Genomic DNA, 19,460 nt, shown 5'->3' on the forward strand with positions numbered 1-19,460 from the left:
TGAATGTCTACACTCAAGTAGCTGGTTTTGTGCTCCTATCAGTCCGTTTAAGGCTCCTGGTTCCTCATTTCTTGCCATTAGAGAAACCAGGGGCTGATGAGTCACCATTTGGAGCTGTGAAGTGTTGCTGGGGAGCCTTATGACAACATTTCAAAGGCAGTGGGACTAGACGCAGAGATGAATTCTGGGCAATAATTCACAGACTAAGCCATTGTCTACTGCATGCCACACAATGTCTTCTTCCATTCAGTCTTTATCTCTAGCACTGTGGCCTAAACATTAATTTTCTGTATTCTTTAAGATTTATCTTTATCTGTGTGAATGTAAGTCACGGGAGGGCAGGTCCCAATGGAGGCCAGAAGAAGGAAATGGAGTCCCCTGGAGCTAGAGTTTCAGGTCATTGTGAATTGTCTAACATGGATGCTGGGAACTGAACTCGAGTCTTCTGGAAGATCAGCAAGAGCTCTTAACCTCTGAGACATCTCTCCAGCCCTAACTATCTCCATCATAAAGGAGAAAACTGAGGCTCTCAGGAAAGATGTACCTAGAGTCATACTGCTACTGAGGGCCACTGCACTTCCATGTGGATCCTTTGGGGTTCAAATTTCTTCTCAATATCACTCTCCACTGGAAAGACTAGAATATTCCATGCTGGGAAGTTTGTCCCATATGATCTATTATGGACTTTAACATACACCTTACAAAATGCATACATGGCTTAGTGCTTAAGAACACTTGCTGATCTTGAGGATGCAGGGTCATTACCAACACTGGAATGGTGAGTTACAAGTATCTGTAAATCCAACCCCATGGGATCCAACAACACCCTCTTTCTGACCACCATGGGTACCAGGTTCATGTATGGTACATGTACATACCAGCATTCAAAAAAAAAAGAACTCATATATAAAAATATGAATAGACAAATAACTTTTAAAATGCATGCAGTCTTATTCTAGTATGACCTCACAGGATCCTCTTGCCTAAGAAAAGGGAATGGGAAGATCTGCCCTATTCTTAGACTAGCATCATGCAAAAACTAGACAAGGTAGAATTTGTACAAAGTTGACATTGTTCCCAGGATCCTCTTCAAGTGAGAATAAGCCACTGCCTGGTGAAGGGTACTTAGCACCCCTCTGTTTTGGGGATAGATAGAGCCTTTTTACCAAGGAAGTTCCTAAGGTAGCCTCAGACTGTTAATGGGAAAAGCATTTACTTTAGATTACTAAGACTGTAAAGTAGATCGGAGGCCCTCTATGGCTGGCTATTAGAGATGTTAATTAAATATTAATAATATCTAAATTAGCATAGTGAAAGCTCAATTCATCAATTTGTTCTGGTCTGTTTGTAAGGGGGGGAGAAATAACTCCAAATGTCCCTGAAGAAAGATGCTATGTGGGTCAATAGAAAGATGACGGAACACTTGATTATGATTGTGGTAAACTTTTTATTCTGATTTTATTTAAAGGTACTTGTTGCAGCACCTTACCTTAAATCATTTACCACAGTCATGCATTATTCATTGTTACCTAATGAAAAATTTGCCAACGTACTTACATGCTGAATGCCCGATTGATTAATCGATTGCTTGATTGTTACTTCCAAAAACTGGGGCTAGACTTCGTGTGGAGACTAGCATCATGTGAAGGATGAAGTTCTAGACAGCCTCTATTGCTCCCCAGGCTGCTGGAGTATCTAGACCTTTCTATACCTTACAAAGGTTTCGTCTTAACAGAGCTGATTTTAGTCTTCGTGGCAAGTAATTGAGAGAAATAATCGTATCTTCCACTGAATTGGCTAAGTAAGTGCCTGCTTCTCCCTAGTCCTGCAGAGAAACCAGTGTGGTCACAAGCCTCTGGATGGTTATTGTGTTTTATTCTTATGATTATTAAAAATTATTTATCTCATTTTTTTCTAAATATTTATTTACATCGGTATTCTGCATCCGTGCATGTCTGTTGAGGATGTCAGATCCCCTGGAACTGGAATTATAGACGGCTGTGAACTGCCATGCAGGTGCTGTGTTTTGAACCTTGGTACTTTTGGAAGAGCAGCCAGTGCTCTTAACCACTGAGCTGTCTCTCCAGCCCCCTCTCTATCTCTTTTTTTAATGAACAGAATTTATTTATTTTTCCTTATGTACCTGTTTGTGTGTGTGCAGGTGAGTGTAGGTGCCAACAGAAGCCAGTAGGAGGCATCAGATTCCCCTGGAGCTGTAGTTAATCGAAGTTGTGAGCCTTGGGTATTCTGCAGAAGCTGCAAGTGTCCTTAAGTGCTGAGCAAGCTCTCCAGTCCCTCTTTACCTCATTTAATTGTGGGCCAGTCTAGAACTAGGAAGGCAACTGACTTATTTTCAAGTATAAAGGAGACTGGTTCTTTATACTTGAAAGAAGATTCCGTTCACCAGAAGGGGCCTTCTAGCTACCTGAGGCTCATATCCACTCATGCAGGTTTAGGTAAGCATCATTCAAAAAGAAGTCTGCCGGTTGTTTTACATATTCTCATATTCTCTCTCTCTCTCTCTCTCTCTCTCTCTCTCTCTCTCTCTCTCTCTCTCTCTCTCTCTCTCTCATCTGACAAGTCCCCTGTCGTTTAATAAATACCTCCCTGAAAAGTTTTCCTTTTGGTCTGCTATAGTGAATATTAGCCTCTCTTCTAGGTATGTCGTTTGCACTTCCTGTGGATTAGTGAACAGATCTCTTTATAGGACTACATCTGTCTCTCTCTTCCACAATCTGTCCTACCCTAGGGGGAGGGCTGGCGGGAAAGGGTTAAAGGTTTTCTGGTCGAAATAGCCCAACAGAAGGGGCCCCGGCCCAGAGCTGAAATCTAAGTCTAATGACCGCTGCCCTTCACCTCGCTGCTGTCCACAGGCCGGACCTGCGGCCCGGTGGGGGCCGGGACCAGGACAGGACACAATGTTCTTCGTTTAACATTTGAACTTCTCCTATCCGAGGCAGCAGGCCGTTTTGTCCTGGGGTCGCTGACCCTCGCTCCCCCATCAGCTGCCCTGAAACCTTAATTGAATGACAGATGGTCATTTTCGGGGGCGCCAGAAGCTGCGCTGGCCAGCAGAGGGGCTCAGGCCGGGAAGGCCTTGCTTAGGCTCTGCCTGCTGGGGGTGGGCGGCCAAGGCGGCCAGCGGTCGCAGGGCCTGGGGGCTCGAGGTGGGTCACAGCGGCTGCACACGCTGCCTTAGCCGGCTCCTAGAGGAGGTCGCGGCCTCGAGGGCCGCTTCACCGGGTCCTAGCGCCCCTACCTGCCTGCCAAGCGAAAAGCTCCGTGCAGCCCAGTACTGGATGGGCCTCTGGCCCTCCATTTCTAGCCCAAAGGCTGACGTCCTGCATCCTCTGTAGACAGGATCTGGCACGTGTGCACCCCAGACTCAGCTCCTAGGGCCAAAAGGCTCAGACCGACCAGACCTCCCAGGGACCAGGTCTGTAGAAGGGTTTCCTCATCCTGAGCTGTCCGCTATACTGACTCTACCTCCAAATTTGCCTTTCCCAGATAGAAGCCAAGTGGGCTTGGCAAGTCCCAGGTAGGGCTCATGTGCTGCCACCACCCTATTGTGGAGAACTCTCGGGAGTCCCTGGTTTTCCAGAGATATGTAGGTAGACAGATTATAGATAGATAGATAGATAGATAGATAGATAGATAGATAGATAGATAGATAGATAGATAGATAGATATCCCAAAGATTCCTGGAGGCACCAGGACCCAACCCCTCGTCCTCCGCTGCCCGCCTATTCCAGTGTCCTATTTCTTTAAAATAAAAGCTGTGAGCCCTACAATTACTGGGATTACAGTGAGCGGGTATTGATCTGCAGCCTGCATTGTAGGATAAAGCAGACTGGCGGAGGCAGACATGCTGCCCAACCGCCGCCACCCTCCACCTCCTGGTCCTGCAAAGCTCTTTAAAAAAAGAAAGAAAGAAAGAAAGAAAGAAAGAAAGAAAGAAAGAAAGAAAGAAAGAAAGAAAGAAAGAAAGAAAGAAAGAAAGAAAGAAAGAAAGAAAGAAAGAAAGAAAGAAAGAAAGAAAGAAAGAACACGATTCTAAATGTTTGATTTCAGATACACCATTAACACCTGCAGAGGGGGGGAGAAGAAAGAAAAAGAAAGGAGGGGCAGTCCAGCCGCCATACTCTCTGGAGTGCCCTTGGGGACTCCCAGGACTGAGCCAGCTAGACAACCACCTTCAGCCCCTTTTTTTAAACGTTTTTTTTTTTTAATTACTAGGAAAAAATATATACACATAAGCAAAAAAAAATCCTCCCGGCAGGCGCGAGCGGGGGCGGTGAGCAGGCCGGCGAAGGCGGTAACGCCAGTCTAATGCACAGATAGCTGACATCAACTTCCGTCAGGCGGCTCGGGGAGATCGAACCTTTCGATTGTAACTGGGACAATTTGCATAGTGATTCCCTTTCAGAGCTTTCTCGGGCCCATAACAAGCGCAGGCAGCTATTCAAATGCAAGTTGCGTCCCCAATTGCGCCGCTGGCCTGAGCTAAAGGAGCAGCTCCTCACTGTTCGAGACGAGACCAGCGTTGGGGTTCTGGGTCACCTCTTTTCTCCCGGCTTTTCCCTTGCTCTCTGGTTCCTGAATTAGCTGTTTGTTTATGGCTCCAGACGTGTGTGTGCCAGCGAGCCGAGGCAACGCGCGAGGGAGGGAATTGATCTTTCCCCAGACTCAAAGCTGGAGCCGAAGAAGTGCGGGGGATTTGGGGGTTCTGAGTGGGACTCAGACCCTGGGTGCTGAGGGGAAGCCCGTGGGCTCTCTGGCCCGCTTCTCTAACCTCAGCGACCTTGCAGGAATCCTCAGGCCTGAGAGCGCCCAGGCTCTGGGCTTTGCAGAAAGTGGCGGCGGCTGTGTCCCGGGTTTTAAAATCTACGCAAAGAAAGGTACCTACGACACGCAGTGATTACTTTTTCCGGTTCTGCACCGGGAGGGCAAGGGATGATTTATACGGGAGAGCTGGGATTGAGGACTTAAAATTAAGCTCTTCGTTTACTCGTTTCTCATTTAAAATTATGCCTCATTGGAAATTATGCAAATTGACTTGGGTTTCCCTTGCTCCTAGGAGGCAAAGCTGAAAGCTTGTCGCGTGTCAGAAGCAACCTGCCGTGAAATCCGCTAATGCGCCCCGACTCGCCCTTCGCGGTAAGCCAGCCTCTCAGGTCCACGCGGCCGTGGACCGAGAAGGGGGAGTCAGCGCGGCCAGGTGTGCCACGCGGGTCCTCGATTGAGCTCGTGGCTACGCGTACAGCGTGGGAGCCGGGGGCGGAGGGCAAAGCCCGCGTCACGCCCGGGAAGCGGAAAGGGGGAGCCCCCCTCCCAGTCCTCCTGCCCGCCACCGTGGGTAACAGGTCCTCCCCGCGAGTTTAAAGCAGCAAATGAGAGCGGAGAGCTGGCCTCGGAGCGGGGTGTAAACGCGGGTGGCGGGCACGCGAGCGCGCGGCTGAGCTTTGCGCGCGGTTCTTCTCCCGAGCTGCGCGCCGCGGCCCCGCGCACCTGCTTTGTGCGTTTTGTACAAACGGAACGGGCGGGATCCATTCCTTCGAGCAACACCCCCAACTGAAATCTGTCTGTTCTTCCGCCCCCTCCCCCACGTCTAGTTGACTTTTCTACATCGCTCAGGTTGCTCCCATGGCCCCTTGGAATCTTACCCAGCCCTTTTAAAGAGAATCACGGCCACTGACCTTGAGTCTAAATGTCGCGGTATAACTACCTCCTCTTCTGTGGTGGCTAAATTTGTGTTCTGATTGTTTTTTAAGTTCTGGGGGGAAACGTAGGTCATTTAAGCCTGCAGACATAGCTAAACACATTTTTCAAATATTCTTCTCATACTACTTCAGTGCTGAGAGCGGGCAGGATGCTTCTTTGTGGTGCTTGTTTTTTGCAGAACGCACTGAGTAATTGTCTCAGGTTTTTTGTTTGTTTGTTTATTTTGGTATCTTTGAAAAACGTAGACTATTTCTCTGTTCTTTCCGTAACCTATTCTTTAGCAACCGAAACAGTAAAAGTGATCGAATAGTTAGTAAAGCAGACACGTTGGGACAAATAAATCCAACATAAATTGAAAGCATATTGCTCCAATTCGGGACAAAGCAAATAGAACTACAAAAAAGATGCGAGCAATTAATATCTATGGGGAAAGCAGGTTTAAAAACTGAAATTTCTAGACTTTACTCACAAAACAAAACGAAGCCAAAAGAACTAAATGGCCTCGCCCCTGAATCCAACAGAAGACAAGAGGCCTTCCCAGAGCCATCTCGGGCAAGTGTGCAGTCAGGGGCAGTCGAGAGGCAGATTCACTTTGAGACAGTTGAATAAATTTTCAGCAAACTAGAACCAATTAGGGGACCTGTAGTTCTGGCGGGAAACTATTTTAATTTTATCTCTGCCTGGGGGGGGGGAAGCCCTGGCAGTTAAGTTATTACTGGTTCCTGTGGAGTTAATTTAATGCAAATAGTCTACTCTCCTGTCAGCACAGGAGAAAGTAGAAGCCCCGGGGGTCAGGAAGGGCCAGTCAGATGGTGAGGAAGTCTCTCTTGGCTCTGGGGACAGACTTACAAGACTCTGAACTAACGTTGGACTGGTTGCTTCTCTCCCTCTCCTAAAACTGTAACTCAAGATGTAAGTAAAAGTGTTTTCATTTTTTTATTGATCCCACTAACATCTTTCATTATCCAGCATGTAGCCACAGCAAATTATTGCTCATTTGATACCCAGAATTCTATTGACCATGGCTTTTGTCGGAGAGAGAATTCTAACTACTGCTGCTCTGGGCTCAGAGCTGAGGCTGGAAACAAGTAAATCTAGCAAGAATAGATGGAGAGGTGCTGGTGACTGGAGCCACGTGGCCTTGCATAGAAACCTGCCTTTTACTCTGCCTGCCTTGCTCCAGTTCAGGAAAAAGGTCGGCCCCTTTGGAACAGATTTGCTTACTTGGAAGGCTGGGTATTCATTTGGCAAGTTCTTTCCAGCTCTAGCCAGGCTAGGGGAGAAAATGAGACAATGGAAGATTGCTCCACAGGCTTTTGGTCAAAGCTAACCCAAGGCAGGAAATACTTGAAGATCACGTCCTAAATTTCAACCCCACCCCGACCCCTTCAAGACTCTAGGGCATCACAGAGCTGCTAGAGTGGAGAAAGAATGCTGAGATCTGAGTCTGGTTGTCAGTGGGCACCCAGCCTCCACAACAGGAACCACAGCCATAGTGTCAAACTGTGTGAAGAAGGAGCCTGAAGATTCACAGCTCCAGGTTGCTGGAGAGAGTTAGTCCCTAAATGAGGCTGGAGAAGTGGGCAATGAGAAAGATCAGGTGAGTTCCCCAGGAAGCCAGTCACAGAATCTGCATTCCTGTTGCAAGAAGCTGATGCTGGAGACCCAAAGACTTGACCTGCCGAAGGGTACCTACCCATCTCCCTCCTGGCCTAGTCAGGGACCTCCACCTCACCTCCTCACTGCCTCCATCTGGGAGAAAGTCACCTCGACTTTCAAGACTAAATGAATCAGATCACAGAACCTGTCAGATTTCCAAGGAACAAGCAACCCATACCCTTCCCCGAAACCCTAACACGGAGAAAGTCCATGGAAGGGATGGCTGGCAGAGCTTTCATTTCAACAAGTACTGGGAGCTAAACCTTCTAGGCCGGTTTCCAGAGCAGCAACAAGAACATAAAAGGAAGCAATTAACGGTTTTCTAAATCAGTCCCAGCTTGTGCCGCCTGACTCCAAACCTAAAGGTGCATTTAAGGGTACTAAGGGACCTGGCTAGGTAGTAGTTGTGTTTATTTGTTTGTTTGTTTGTTTGTTTGTTTTCTAATGATACTGTTAAATGTGTGTGTGAAACCACAGCCAAGAAGCCACATTGTTCCAGAACCAGGCAGTAAAATTGTAGGAGTGAGCACTGCAGACAGCATGCCCAATATGGAGTACAGGGAAATATGGAGTATGGGAGACATGGAGAAACTGCGGTGAATTCTGACAATTACGTTGAACACATTGGGAGTTTGCAGGAAGATACACTGTGGGCTCTTTTGTATTTTTATGTAGATTTAAAAACAAACAAAACCCCCCAAACCAGGCTGTTGATGCAATCATAGCATCTCAGATGTAGCATATTTATATTTATATTTCCCCAAGTATATTCACAGGATATATATATATATATATATATATATATATATATATATATATCCTGGGTTGATGTGGAAAACAAACAAACATTTTGCTGATTCCAGCACAAACTCTGAAAGCCAAAACAAACAAACAAACCACTGTGGAGGACAAGGAGAGGGTGACTTCAAGCAGTCCTTCCTATAGTCTGGGACTGTGGAGCCCAGAAAAAGCTAAGTAGATCATCCTGAACTAAAAGTTACCTTGGGAAACAAGACTTGAGATCCGGAGTTGAGGTCATGCGGGGGTCATCCAGTATTCCTTTGGAGCATAGCATAGCTGAGAACTTAGCTGGACTCAGTCACTTCAGACTGGAGATTGGGAAATTTCTTCCCCTGGCATGCACTGCACCAACCCTGAGCTAAGGTGTCCCTGACTCTCCCTCAGGATGCTCCTGACAGAGGTACTGCACTTCCCAACTGCCTTAGGCCCCTCGGGGTGATGCCAGGCAAGTGAAACAACAACAACAACAACAACAACAAAAGAAAAAAAACTCAATAGTAAATTATTTGTTCAGCCTTCTGTCTTTTTATGAAAATAAAAGCCAACGCTTTGTCATTTTTAATCGCATAAGCAGACAATAAATCTAATTTCGATATTGATTTTTTCCAGAATCGAGTGTTTTTTTTTTTTCTTTTGCAGTCTGTTGTGTTTCCTTTCTGAAAAGACTCGTTCTCTGTTTACCCTGTGGGGATGGGGCCGTGGATCCAATAGGGGGTGTTGCTACTCTGAAACACAAACTTCATAGTGGACCTCAAAAGAGATTTTTTTTCTCTGAAGCAGGAAGTTTGGGTTTGGTCTAACTATCCGGAGACCGGTTTCAACTTAGTCATCCTTTTGTCCTGAAATAGAGCTAAGGCTCAGCTGGTGATTTTAGTGGTTATAGCCTCTGAGATTCATTTCGATTTCCCCCTTTAATTAAGAAAATAAAGTAAAAATAAAAACAAGCACGCAGAAGTCTTGCTGACCGGAGTACGAAGCCCTAGAAACTCTTCCCAAAGGATGGCAAGCCAGAGCTCCAGCCAGATGAACCTTGGCAGTAGCAAAAATCTAGCTGAGAAACTTCAAGGAGGTCCGGCAACAGCAAGGGACCACGGAAGCGCTGGTGGGCTCTTTGCTCACCTGCCCCTCCTTCAAAAAGGGGGGAGGGGATTCCTTGGTATTGGTGCTCAAATAACAGACACCTTTTCCTTTGACCATCAAGGGGTGCAGAAGTCGAAGGAAGTGGAGGCGTGCAGGAAGCTAGGGGCAAGAAATAAGACTGGAGGTAAGGGAGAGAGAAAGGAGGGAAGGATGGAGGATGGCAATGAAGAAACTGGAAGAGAGGATGTAGGATGAAAAGAATGAAAGATGATGTTGGAAAGGAAACGGGAAAAGGGAGAAAAGGAGGAAGTGAGAGTGTATTAAGAGACTAAATAGACAAAAATACATCATCCCTATTTCTGAAGAAAACTATGATCGACCCACCCGCCCCTGGCACCTGACGTCCTCTTGTACCTTTCCGCGCCAGAGATTGAGTCGCAACTTCCCGCTCTCACCCAAAACAGCCAGGATGCACCAGAATCGTGGCCAGGCCTGTCTGCCTACCCTCAGCAACCTGCAGCGGCTGGGCAGCCCTTCGCCTAGCTGTCAGGGTCACCACGACCTCTGCCCTCAGAGGCCTGTCCTCGTGCTGGGGAGGGGAGGGTGACCGGGAGACTGAGCTCCTTGCAGAGGGGAGGAGGGGACCACGGGCTTGCAACCTTCCCTTGGGCTCTGACCTTTCTGGCAACCTCCCAGGGTCAGGATGTAACCTTTCATATCCCCGCTGCACGCGTTCCCCCTAGCTGTGGCCGCAGAGGACTCGATTTGGGTCCTGCCTGCTCTGTATGCCTAGAGTTCTCAGCATCGCAGGGCAGCCTCAGGCCAAGACCCCGTTAACCGGCGCCTAGCAAGTGGGGTGCAGTGGGAAGCAAAGGCTGCACAGCCTAGGCTGTCTGAGGGGTCTGGAACAGCTTTCCCATCCCTAGGGGCCCGGGTGAGCTAGCCCCCTGGCCCCCAGGAGGCCGCAGCGTTTGACCCCGCTTAGGGAACCAGTGCCAAGCCAACCGGAGGAAAAACCTAGGCTGAAGTCCTGGCCGCAAAGAGGTGCGGCCTCCTGTCCCCTCCTAGATACTGGGGCACAGCTTCACGCGTCGGTCTCCTTCTACCCACTTCCAGAATCTTCTGCGTTCAGCGCCTCCAGCGGGCTCTCCCAGCGGAGAACCGAGCAGAGGGACTACACACCGGAGGCTGAGGCTGCTGTAGCTTACCCGGCGCCCTCAGCCCTCCACGGCTTGGGGTTTTCGCGGTCTCCCCAGCTGGAGCCAGGGCCGCCAGAAGCCAAGAGCTTTAGGTTCAAATGCATCAAAGTTCCGAAGTCATTTATCCGGGTTTCATAAATAATTTTCTTCTTACACTTAAGCCCAATTCCTGCCCCCTTCCCGTTTTTATTGCGGGGGTTTCAGTGGCTTAAAAAGTTTCCAAGGCGGGTGGGTGGTTGTTCCCTTTTTCCATCATTAATGTCATTACTACGAACTATCAATAACCTTGTCGTTGGGAGCCGAGTTTCACGGTATTGATCCGCGCGGCTATTCATCTCTGCCATGCAAGACACGGAATAATTTTCGCATTACAGTAGCTTGGATTTGCTTTTAATTCATATTTAAAGCTGCAACCGGCTCAGTGGAGCGCTCTGTGAAAGACTAGAGGCGCCTAATTAATAATAAGTCAGAAACGAAGGAAGGCACCGGCGAATAAATAATTAATACAGACATCTATGTCTCTTTGAATATTGCTCCTTTAAAAATTTAGACTTACCAGGACCATACTGTAAGTCTGCCATTTATATTACAGGGATGATTTAAGAAAGCTATTTTTTCCCTTGAAATACAATAATGAATTATTTATGGTGTTTTGCAAACCTAAGTTCCTTCATTAGCCGGCCCCTCTAGTTTGTTTCTTCCAGGTGGAAAGCACCGGTTTTTAAAAATAATTACAATAAACTCCCAACAAGAACCCCCAACCAACGTTAGATTCAGGAGAGCTAGGACAGGCACAAACGTGAGAGGATCCAAAGCGTGGGACCTCCTGCTCTGGGAAAATACTGGAATCTGCCACATATGCGGATTTGTCCAGGAGAGAAAACAAAACCCAGAATATTGTCGGTGACCTTCGGGTATTTGATGGTGCCCAATGGGACAGGTTTAAGAGAACTCAAGGTCCTGAAATGGCCCCAGAAGAGAGGTGGCTAGGGTTTAGAAAGTCATCTGTGCCTCTCTCTCTCTCTCTCTCTCTCTCTATATATATATATATATATATATATATATATATATATATATATCCACGATAAAATGGTTGGGGAGAATGGAATTTTAGAGGCCCGCTATTGAAAAGTTAGGGTTGACTTTCACAGTAGTCAGGAGCTATGGGTAGCCTCAGAGATTATCACAATTAAAGATGATAGAAGTGATTGAAAATCTACAGAGGTTTTTGTGTGAGATGGACTAGGATTTGTTTGCAGTGTTGTTAGCAATATTGATTTTTTGTTACTTGGATTAATGTATGTTAAACAGGAAAATGCGGGCATTAGTCAAGTACATTATAATCATCTATTGTTGAGAGGAAGGTTTCTCAGGTGATGTTGGGAACCAGGGCGCCAGGCAGTTCCAAGGGGGAGGAAATACTCTGGAGTATTTGGAGCATCTGGAACTGGGGGTTGAGAAGGTGACAAGGTAGAAATGGGGCAGATTCCCCTGCTATTTCACCCTCCCACCCACCCTCTCCTAGTAGGGTTACAGCTTACCCAGGCGTATCGGCCTCATTGCCGACTTCCCTACTCCCCTAAGGTATTAAAGGAAGGAAAAGGATGCAGGTGTTTGGGTCTCCCAAATTTCTCACCTGTATGCCTATATTCCCATAGCTCCACCTCTATGAATTTTAGCCCTAATGACCCTCTCTTTAGTTGTCTGGGACCTAATCTCAGGCACGGGGACTCCAGCATCCACCCAACACACACACACACACACACACACACACACACACACAACTACTCATAGACCATGGGACAAGCCAGGTCCAGAGAAGCCTGCATCTGATTGACAGTTCCCTGCGCCTTGATAATCCTCTGGGTTGGCTCTTCTTCAGTCACACTGACTGACAGGACACACACTACTTCAAGGCCAGGTGAAGATGCGATGGGACCAAAGTTTTTTCCTCTTCCTTTTCCTTTTAGTCCCACATATACATACATACATACATACATACATACATACATACATACATACATACACACACGTGGGGGGCTGGTGGGAGGGAGGGAGGGACACCTGCAAGGCCCCTCTCCCCACAAAGTGCACCCAGGCCCATAGAAACTAGAGGTCAAACACAAGAAGTCTTTTAGACAGGTTCTGAAAGGCGCAAGAGGGCCAACAAGGTCTGGAGGTTGGCGGGGAGCAGGGGACTCTGCTCCACTCTATAATCCTACGCTCGGATGATGCTCAGGCTAAAGGGGCTTCGCAAAGGGTCTCTGGGTCAGAGACCTAGGGTGGGGACAGACCCGATAATGTGGCTGAATGAATCAGCAAAAGGCGGGCCGGGATAGAAGTGGGGAGGAGATGAAGTATGGAAAGTTAAGTACCAAGAGAAAGATGAATCTCCCCTTGGAGAAAGCAAAAGCCAAACCAGGTAGAGAAGGCTGAGGAGGGAAGCGTAGGCAACAGGGCAGGAACACCTTGCATTTTATTTTTAAATCTTCTAGGTGTCTGCGGGTCAAATAAAGACAAGGGCAGTAACGATTATTCTGTTAAATCTATGGTACTTGACTGCGCAAACACTAATTGATTAGACACCAAAATGATTTGTTTAAAGAGTTTTCCTCCTTCCCGAGTGCTGCTGTTCTGGGCCTGTGTTGGTGTTGCTGGGCGACCGTAGAGTTAGCCAAGAGGGCTTGCCTCGGGCCGGGACTTGGGGGTAGGTTGGCTAGTCAGAGCCCTGCGCATCTGAAGCTCCCGGATGGGCGGTGTCTGGTGACTTCTGCTTTCTAATTATCTCCAAATTCGAAGAAGAATATCTTCCTAGAGAGCATCTCTAATACACTTGGCCTTCCGTCCAGGCACCCCTCTGCGTTTTCCCTACTTTGAATGATGCAAACACATGGCACCTCACTCTCACACCCCTTCCTTTCCAGTTCCCAGCTTTGGCTCTCCACCATCAGGAAGCCACTGCTAATCCATCATAGACTTTCAAAAGATGGGGACTGGAAAAGGAGTGTTCACTGCTACCCCAAATCTGTGAAACTCAGGAATGTTCACTGCTACCCCAAATCTGCAAAACTCATCTTCTCCCCATTTGCTCCCTCACAATCTTGGGCAGGATTCCTCCCCCTACCTCCTTACTATAAAATTATGACTAAGAGAGAAAACCCACTAAAGATCAGACCATAGAAGTCCAATTTCCCGGGAGTCAGGTTAATCTTCTGCAGCTTTGGGCTCTGCCACCTGTCACCTGTCACCTAGGAGCCAGACACCTCTCCCTCAATCCCACTATGACACCCCTTCCGACGTTCTTGCCTTGAAGGCACATAGCCTTTGCCAAAGTATGCGACCACCAGAAAGAGTTTCAATCCGTTGCTAGTTAACCCAGGGTCCCAGGAGAGCAAGCGGGTTTTCTTCCTTGCCCAGGAAGTAACCAAAGCTCTTGGAGTGGTCAGTTTTCAGACCGCCACTGAGGCGGCTCCAAGCAGTTCCTGGAACTCCACATTAGGTGGGGTTGGAGGGAGCCAACAGCCCTTCCGCAGGCATCTTCTATGGAGATTTGGGGGATAAAAGACAAAAGAAATGGTGCGAAATGCTGGGTTTAAACCCATTTTCATGCGCAAAACCATTTTTAGGAAGGAATTTTTAGCTGAACAGATGAATGAAAACTATATAGACATTAAACACAGGGGCAAAGCTTGAAAGAAGGTGTTAGAAGCACGGGTTCCCACTTCCTCCACCAGAGAGAGAAGTCACATCCACATCTCATGGGACTGGGAATTAATGTGCTGTTTTAATTGTTTTCAATAATAAATCATCAGGCCACCATTTTCTGTCATTCTTATCTATTCTAAGCCAACAGCAATTTTATGAATAAATTTCTCCAGAGATGGAAAGACTCTGGGCATGACAGTAGAACACTACAGGAAGCAGCTAGAATAAAATCTTTCACCCCATACTATCAAGGGTTCTGCTGAAGCCAGGTGCCATCTGCATGTCCCTCCCTGGGCATTTCATTCGAGTTTCAGAAATGTTTAGGCTTCAAATGCTGTAGCCAAGGATGTCTTACCTGAAGCCCTGGGTAGGAACACTTTCTGAAACCCAGGACGGCAGTCACCAAATAGGGACTGAACACCTGATGCCCCAAAGAGCATAGAAACATTTCTTTTGAATGGTCCATATGTTACACCTCTACTGTTCACAAAGAAAATCAAGCCATTAACCCTGAATCACATGGGCCATTCTTAGAGAACTGCGTGTGGCCAGCATTTACAAGAACAGCCCTTTCCACAAGTCTGATGGCATTGCCCTGCAAACTGTAGCCAATCTAGCAGAGGACAAATTTCACGTACCTACCCACTCCTAGGCATTTACACATAGAAACATTAGTGACAGAGCCTTTGCCCAGCTCAAGGCCCCAGTAGCCCAAAAGTTGGATTCCAACATGAAAACCCTGCAACAAGCATCTACTTGAGCCTTTAGCCCCTGTTTTTTTTAACTTGTATTTTAATAGTTTTTACATTGCTCTTCTTTGATTCTCCATCAGTTGCTTAAAACTGAAGCCGTTAAGTTCTCTGCTTCACACACTTACTCTCCAGTTTCAAGGAATTCTTCTCTCTCTCTTCCCTTAGGATTGCTTCAATTCATCCTTTGGTCTTATAAGGGAGGCAAGAACTATAGGCTGCAGGGAAGAAGTGAGAGAGGGGAGAGGGAGAGAGAGAGAGAGAGAGAGAGAGAGAGAGAGAGAGAGAGAGAGAGAGAGAGAAGATGGACAGGGTTTGTGTTGGGCACTCTGAGAAGAAGACCAGATAACAAGCAGGTAACTCCAGTTCCCTCCAGAAAAACATCCTTTGTACCCAGAAAATGCTTCTGAGGGGTGAGAAACATCATGCTTCTAACTCAGCAACTACAGGAAAATAGTGTTTCCAAAAAAAAGGGGGGGTGTAGAATAGAGAAGGAGGAGGAGAAGGAATAGGTGGTGGAGGTGGTGGAAGAGGAGGAGGGAGAAGGAGATTTGTAAACCAAGTCTGAGATTGGTGGGGGTGGGGGTGATGTCAAACAGGAGGGTGAGCAAGGCCAAAGATCCTTCCTCAACTTCTCTTCTCCTTTGGGAACCAAAGCTGAAAGAAGACACCTTTTTGACAAGGTCCCTTTGGACAGTCCCTTTTGGCAGACTTGAGCTCCTTAATCCCACCCCTCTTTGGATGGGTTCCAGGGGCTCAGCTAAGAGTCACCATATGAAGGAGGACTTCCAAGATCAAGTCTCTAACTGGAAGAGGGTAGCACCATGAATGATGTGTGAACTAATTTCTTACATTTTTTTTTTAAAGGAACAGTCGTTCAAGAAGAGATGGCCACAAGGGCAGATCAATCATTTCAATGGGATTAAAATATGGTGACAGAAACAGTTGGGCTGAGATTATTTCAACCCATCCTTTTGGTCTTACAAGAGATGCAAGCACTCTATACTACTGGAAAGGAGTTCAAGAAAGAAAAGAGAAGAAAAGAAAAGAAGGAAGGTAGATTTGGTTTCTAGAAAATATTTTGTATTTGAATGTATCTGAAGCAATGATAAATAAATTAAATTAGTATTATTTTGGTTTTGGCCAATGTATGCCCCCCATGACCTTTCCCTGGGGGGTTCAGATCCTAAATGATCATGACTAAGCTGACTTGAAGTAGGGTCCACAGGAGTTATTTGGGTAGGGTGGATCCGGTTCTGATGCTGAGATCCAGCGGAATTAGTGTTCTAGGAAGTCTTTCTGTACCCACTGACCTTGACTGTGGGCCTTGTGCTGTTAGAGGCAGGCACTTGGGTTAAGAGATGAGGCTGTTTGTACCTTAACGGATGAGATTTCAGGTTACCACACCCTGCGTTGACCACACCAAAATTTTCTTATAGACCCCATCACCACGACTCAATCCTAGGCTCTCTGAAAACCGTTACAAGGAAACCCAGGCGGTGGGTTCTGTGTTTGGCGCAGGGCAGGCCTCAGACACTTTGTTCAGTAGCTGAGCCCTGAAAGCCCGCTATCCTTATTGTGAGCACCGCTAGCCCCAGGCTGAGGCTTGGCGCTGACCCGGCCGTAACTGCCAAGGGCCTGACAATGGGCACATCTGTCCTTTCTCCAAGGGATAAAAGCACCTAAGCAGACAAGGCTCTGCCTTTTGTTACGGACTTTTTTCTTTCATTCTTTTGTAAATAAAAGAAAGCCGCGGCATGTGGCGGCCGGGTGTGTGTCCCACACTGGGGGCCTCCCCACGCGTCCCCACCAGGCTGAAGGCCCGGGTTCAATTCCGGATTGGAGCGTGACTGTGACAGGGGCACAATTATACCCAAAGCTGAATTGATTTTCAAATCTGGAGGCTTCTTGCAGGGACGCCAGGAAAAGGAAAGCGTCCCTGCGGTCCAAGCCGCTCGGCTCAGAGACTTGCTCAGCCGCGTGCACTCTGCCTGCGTGGGGTACTTCTTCCAAGCCTCTAGGTTCTTTCCTAGAAAGGCTGTGGAGTAACTAAAAAACCAGCTTCCCCCCCCGCCCCCCTTCCATGCTAACTAGGCCCTCTCTCCTATCTCCCTCAGTATCTCCTAAGCAGAGTTAACCAAACTGGGAGAGCCATCTTAATTGGGAGCAAAGTGAAAGACCTCTGAGGTCTGGGACAGTGAGGTGCGGCCTCGATCTGAGTGCTCCTCACTGAGCACTGATTCCTGAGTGCTCCTGGGCCCCGGGCTCAGATGGGGAAAGGTGGTTCGAGGAGTCCTTGAGAGGATCATAGATGGCAGTTCTACAGCGTCCCGACCTAGGCCTTCAGGGTATATATGTCCCAAGTCCCCGTAGGACAATCATTTAAGGACAGGGAATGAGCTGGCCTCCAGCGACCCTCTAGGGAATAAAGCCCAATGGGCGAGCGGGCTTTGGGCCATGGCATAGCCTCTAGCTCCCCGCCGGTAACCTGTACCGGGAACTAGCAACTCAGACCCAGGGGCTCTGGTTCTCAAACCTAGCTGGCCCACGGTGACAGAAACCAGGCAAGAAAGTCGGGATGGGAAGAGAGAGGGAGGAGGTGAGGAAGACCAGGAGGTAGCAAGTCTCCGAGGACTGTGGCGGCGGCTCCAGGTCGCGCTCTGCGCGCGTCCCGTGCACGTGCTCACCGATCCCGGGCCATTCGGCGCCGCTGAGAAAGCTCTGCCCCCCCCCCCCCCCCCCCAATCGGTTCATTTGTGCTGGGACGTCACGGAGCGCTGGGACCGAGGAGGCGGGGCCTGGCAGCGCGCATGCGCGCTGCGCCCGGCGGGCGTGAGGGCGGGCAGCGGCAGCGGCGGCGGCTACCGAATCGCAGCCACAGTCTGCAACAGTAACCGAGCCATGGCTCGAGCTGGCGGGCGGCACAGGCAGGCAGCAGCCGCGGCAGGCGCACGGGCCGCTTCAAGGGAGCCGGGGGCAGCAGGATTCTAAGAAGGAGAGGGGCGAGAGGGGGCCGGGCTGGGCGGGCTAGGGATACCGCGCTCTCCCAACAGCACGGATCCTTTTTGGAAATTAATATTAAAAGAAAAAAAAAAAAGATAGAGGGGAAGGTGGGAGCAAGAGAGAAGGCAAGACACACACAGAGAGAGCGAGAGACACAGATCCCCACAGTGAGAGGAAGAAAGGCCACAGTCGCAGGCAGCCGATGTGAAGACTGGACTCCTTGCGCCCCTCGCCGCCTCTGCCCGGCCACATCGATGTTGCAGCCCGCTCGCCCGCATCACGATGAACGCACAGCTGACCATGGAGGCGATCGGCGAGCTGCACGGGGTGAGCCATGAGCCGGTGCCCGCCTCTGCTGACCTGCTGGGCGGCAGCCCTCACGCGCGCAGCTCCGTGGGGCACCGCGGCAGCCACCTGCCTCCCGCGCACCCGCGTTCCATGGGCATGGCGTCCCTGCTGGACGGCGGCAGCGGAGGCAGCGATTACCACCACCACCACCGCGCCCCTGAGCACAGCTTGGCAGGCCCCCTGCACCCCACCATGACCATGGCCTGTGAAACTCCCCCAGGTATGAGCATGCCCACCACCTACACTACCTTAACCCCTCTGCAGCCGCTGCCGCCCATCTCCACCGTGTCCGACAAGTTCCCTCACCATCATCACCACCACCATCACCACCACCACCCACACCACCACCAGCGCCTGGCGGGCAACGTGAGCGGTAGTTTCACACTTATGCGGGATGAGCGCGGGCTGGCCTCTATGAATAACCTCTATACCCCCTACCACAAGGACGTGGCTGGCATGGGCCAGAGCCTCTCGCCCCTCTCTGGCTCCGGTCTGGGCAGCATTCACAACTCCCAGCAAGGACTTCCCCACTATGCTCATCCCGGCGCGGCTATGCCCACCGACAAGATGCTCACCCCAAATGGCTTTGAAGCCCACCACCCTGCCATGCTCGGTCGCCACGGGGAGCAGCACCTCACGCCCACCTCGGCCGGCATGGTACCCATCAACGGCCTTCCTCCGCACCATCCCCATGCCCACCTGAATGCCCAGGGCCACGGACAGCTCCTGGGCACAGCCCGAGAGCCCAACCCTTCGGTGACAGGCGCGCAGGTCAGCAATGGAAGTAATTCAGGGCAGATGGAAGAGATCAATACCAAAGAGGTGGCTCAGCGTATCACCACCGAGCTCAAACGTTACAGCATCCCACAGGCCATCTTCGCGCAGAGGGTGCTCTGCCGTTCCCAGGGGACCCTTTCGGACCTGCTGCGAAACCCCAAGCCCTGGAGCAAACTCAAGTCGGGTCGGGAGACCTTCCGGAGGATGTGGAAGTGGCTGCAGGAGCCGGAGTTCCAGCGCATGTCGGCGCTCCGCTTAGCAGGTGAGGCGCTGGGCGCGTGGGCGAGATAAGGGACTGACGGTGGGAGGGAATGAGAAAGGCTGGGCGCGCTTCGTCCCGCTCCGCCTCCCCTTTCTTCAAGAGAGGTGTCCCTAGACCTGGAAGAGCCAGCTCAGGGAGTCAACCACCTCCTCCTCC

The 19,460-nt window shown here is 49.3% G+C and overlaps 1 protein-coding gene and 1 long non-coding RNA gene across 5 annotated transcripts in view; both read left to right on the forward strand.

The window, feature by feature from the left end:
- Positions 1-4,368: 4,368 nt before the first annotated feature.
- LOC115064818 lies at positions 4,369-15,960 on the forward strand. Of its 2 annotated transcripts, none has more exons than XR_003844637.1 (3): positions 4,369-4,898; positions 5,078-5,157; positions 15,782-15,960. It is a non-coding gene; the product is annotated as an uncharacterized LOC115064818 (long non-coding RNA). The 2 variants fall into 2 exon arrangements; XR_003844638.1 differs by lacking the exon at positions 15,782-15,960 and adding an exon at positions 6,691-8,114.
- Positions 15,961-17,818: 1,858 nt separating this feature from the next.
- Positions 17,819-19,460, forward strand: part of Onecut1 (one cut homeobox 1) — a 29,791-nt gene continuing 28,149 nt past the window's right edge. For 2 of the 3 annotated variants that reach the window (XM_029543317.1, XM_029543318.1), the window contains exon 1: positions 17,951-19,304. In XM_029543317.1, the coding sequence (XP_029399177.1) occupies positions 18,200-19,304 (1,105 nt within the window). In that variant the 5' untranslated portion in view covers positions 17,951-18,199. Of the gene's footprint in view, positions 19,305-19,460 lie in introns of all 3 variants that reach the window. The other variant, XM_021207426.2, reaches the window with a different exon arrangement.

This window comes from Mus pahari, chromosome 10 (assembly GCF_900095145.1).
Source record: "Mus pahari chromosome 10, PAHARI_EIJ_v1.1, whole genome shotgun sequence".
NCBI classification, from domain to species: Eukaryota; Metazoa; Chordata; class Mammalia; order Rodentia; family Muridae; genus Mus; species Mus pahari.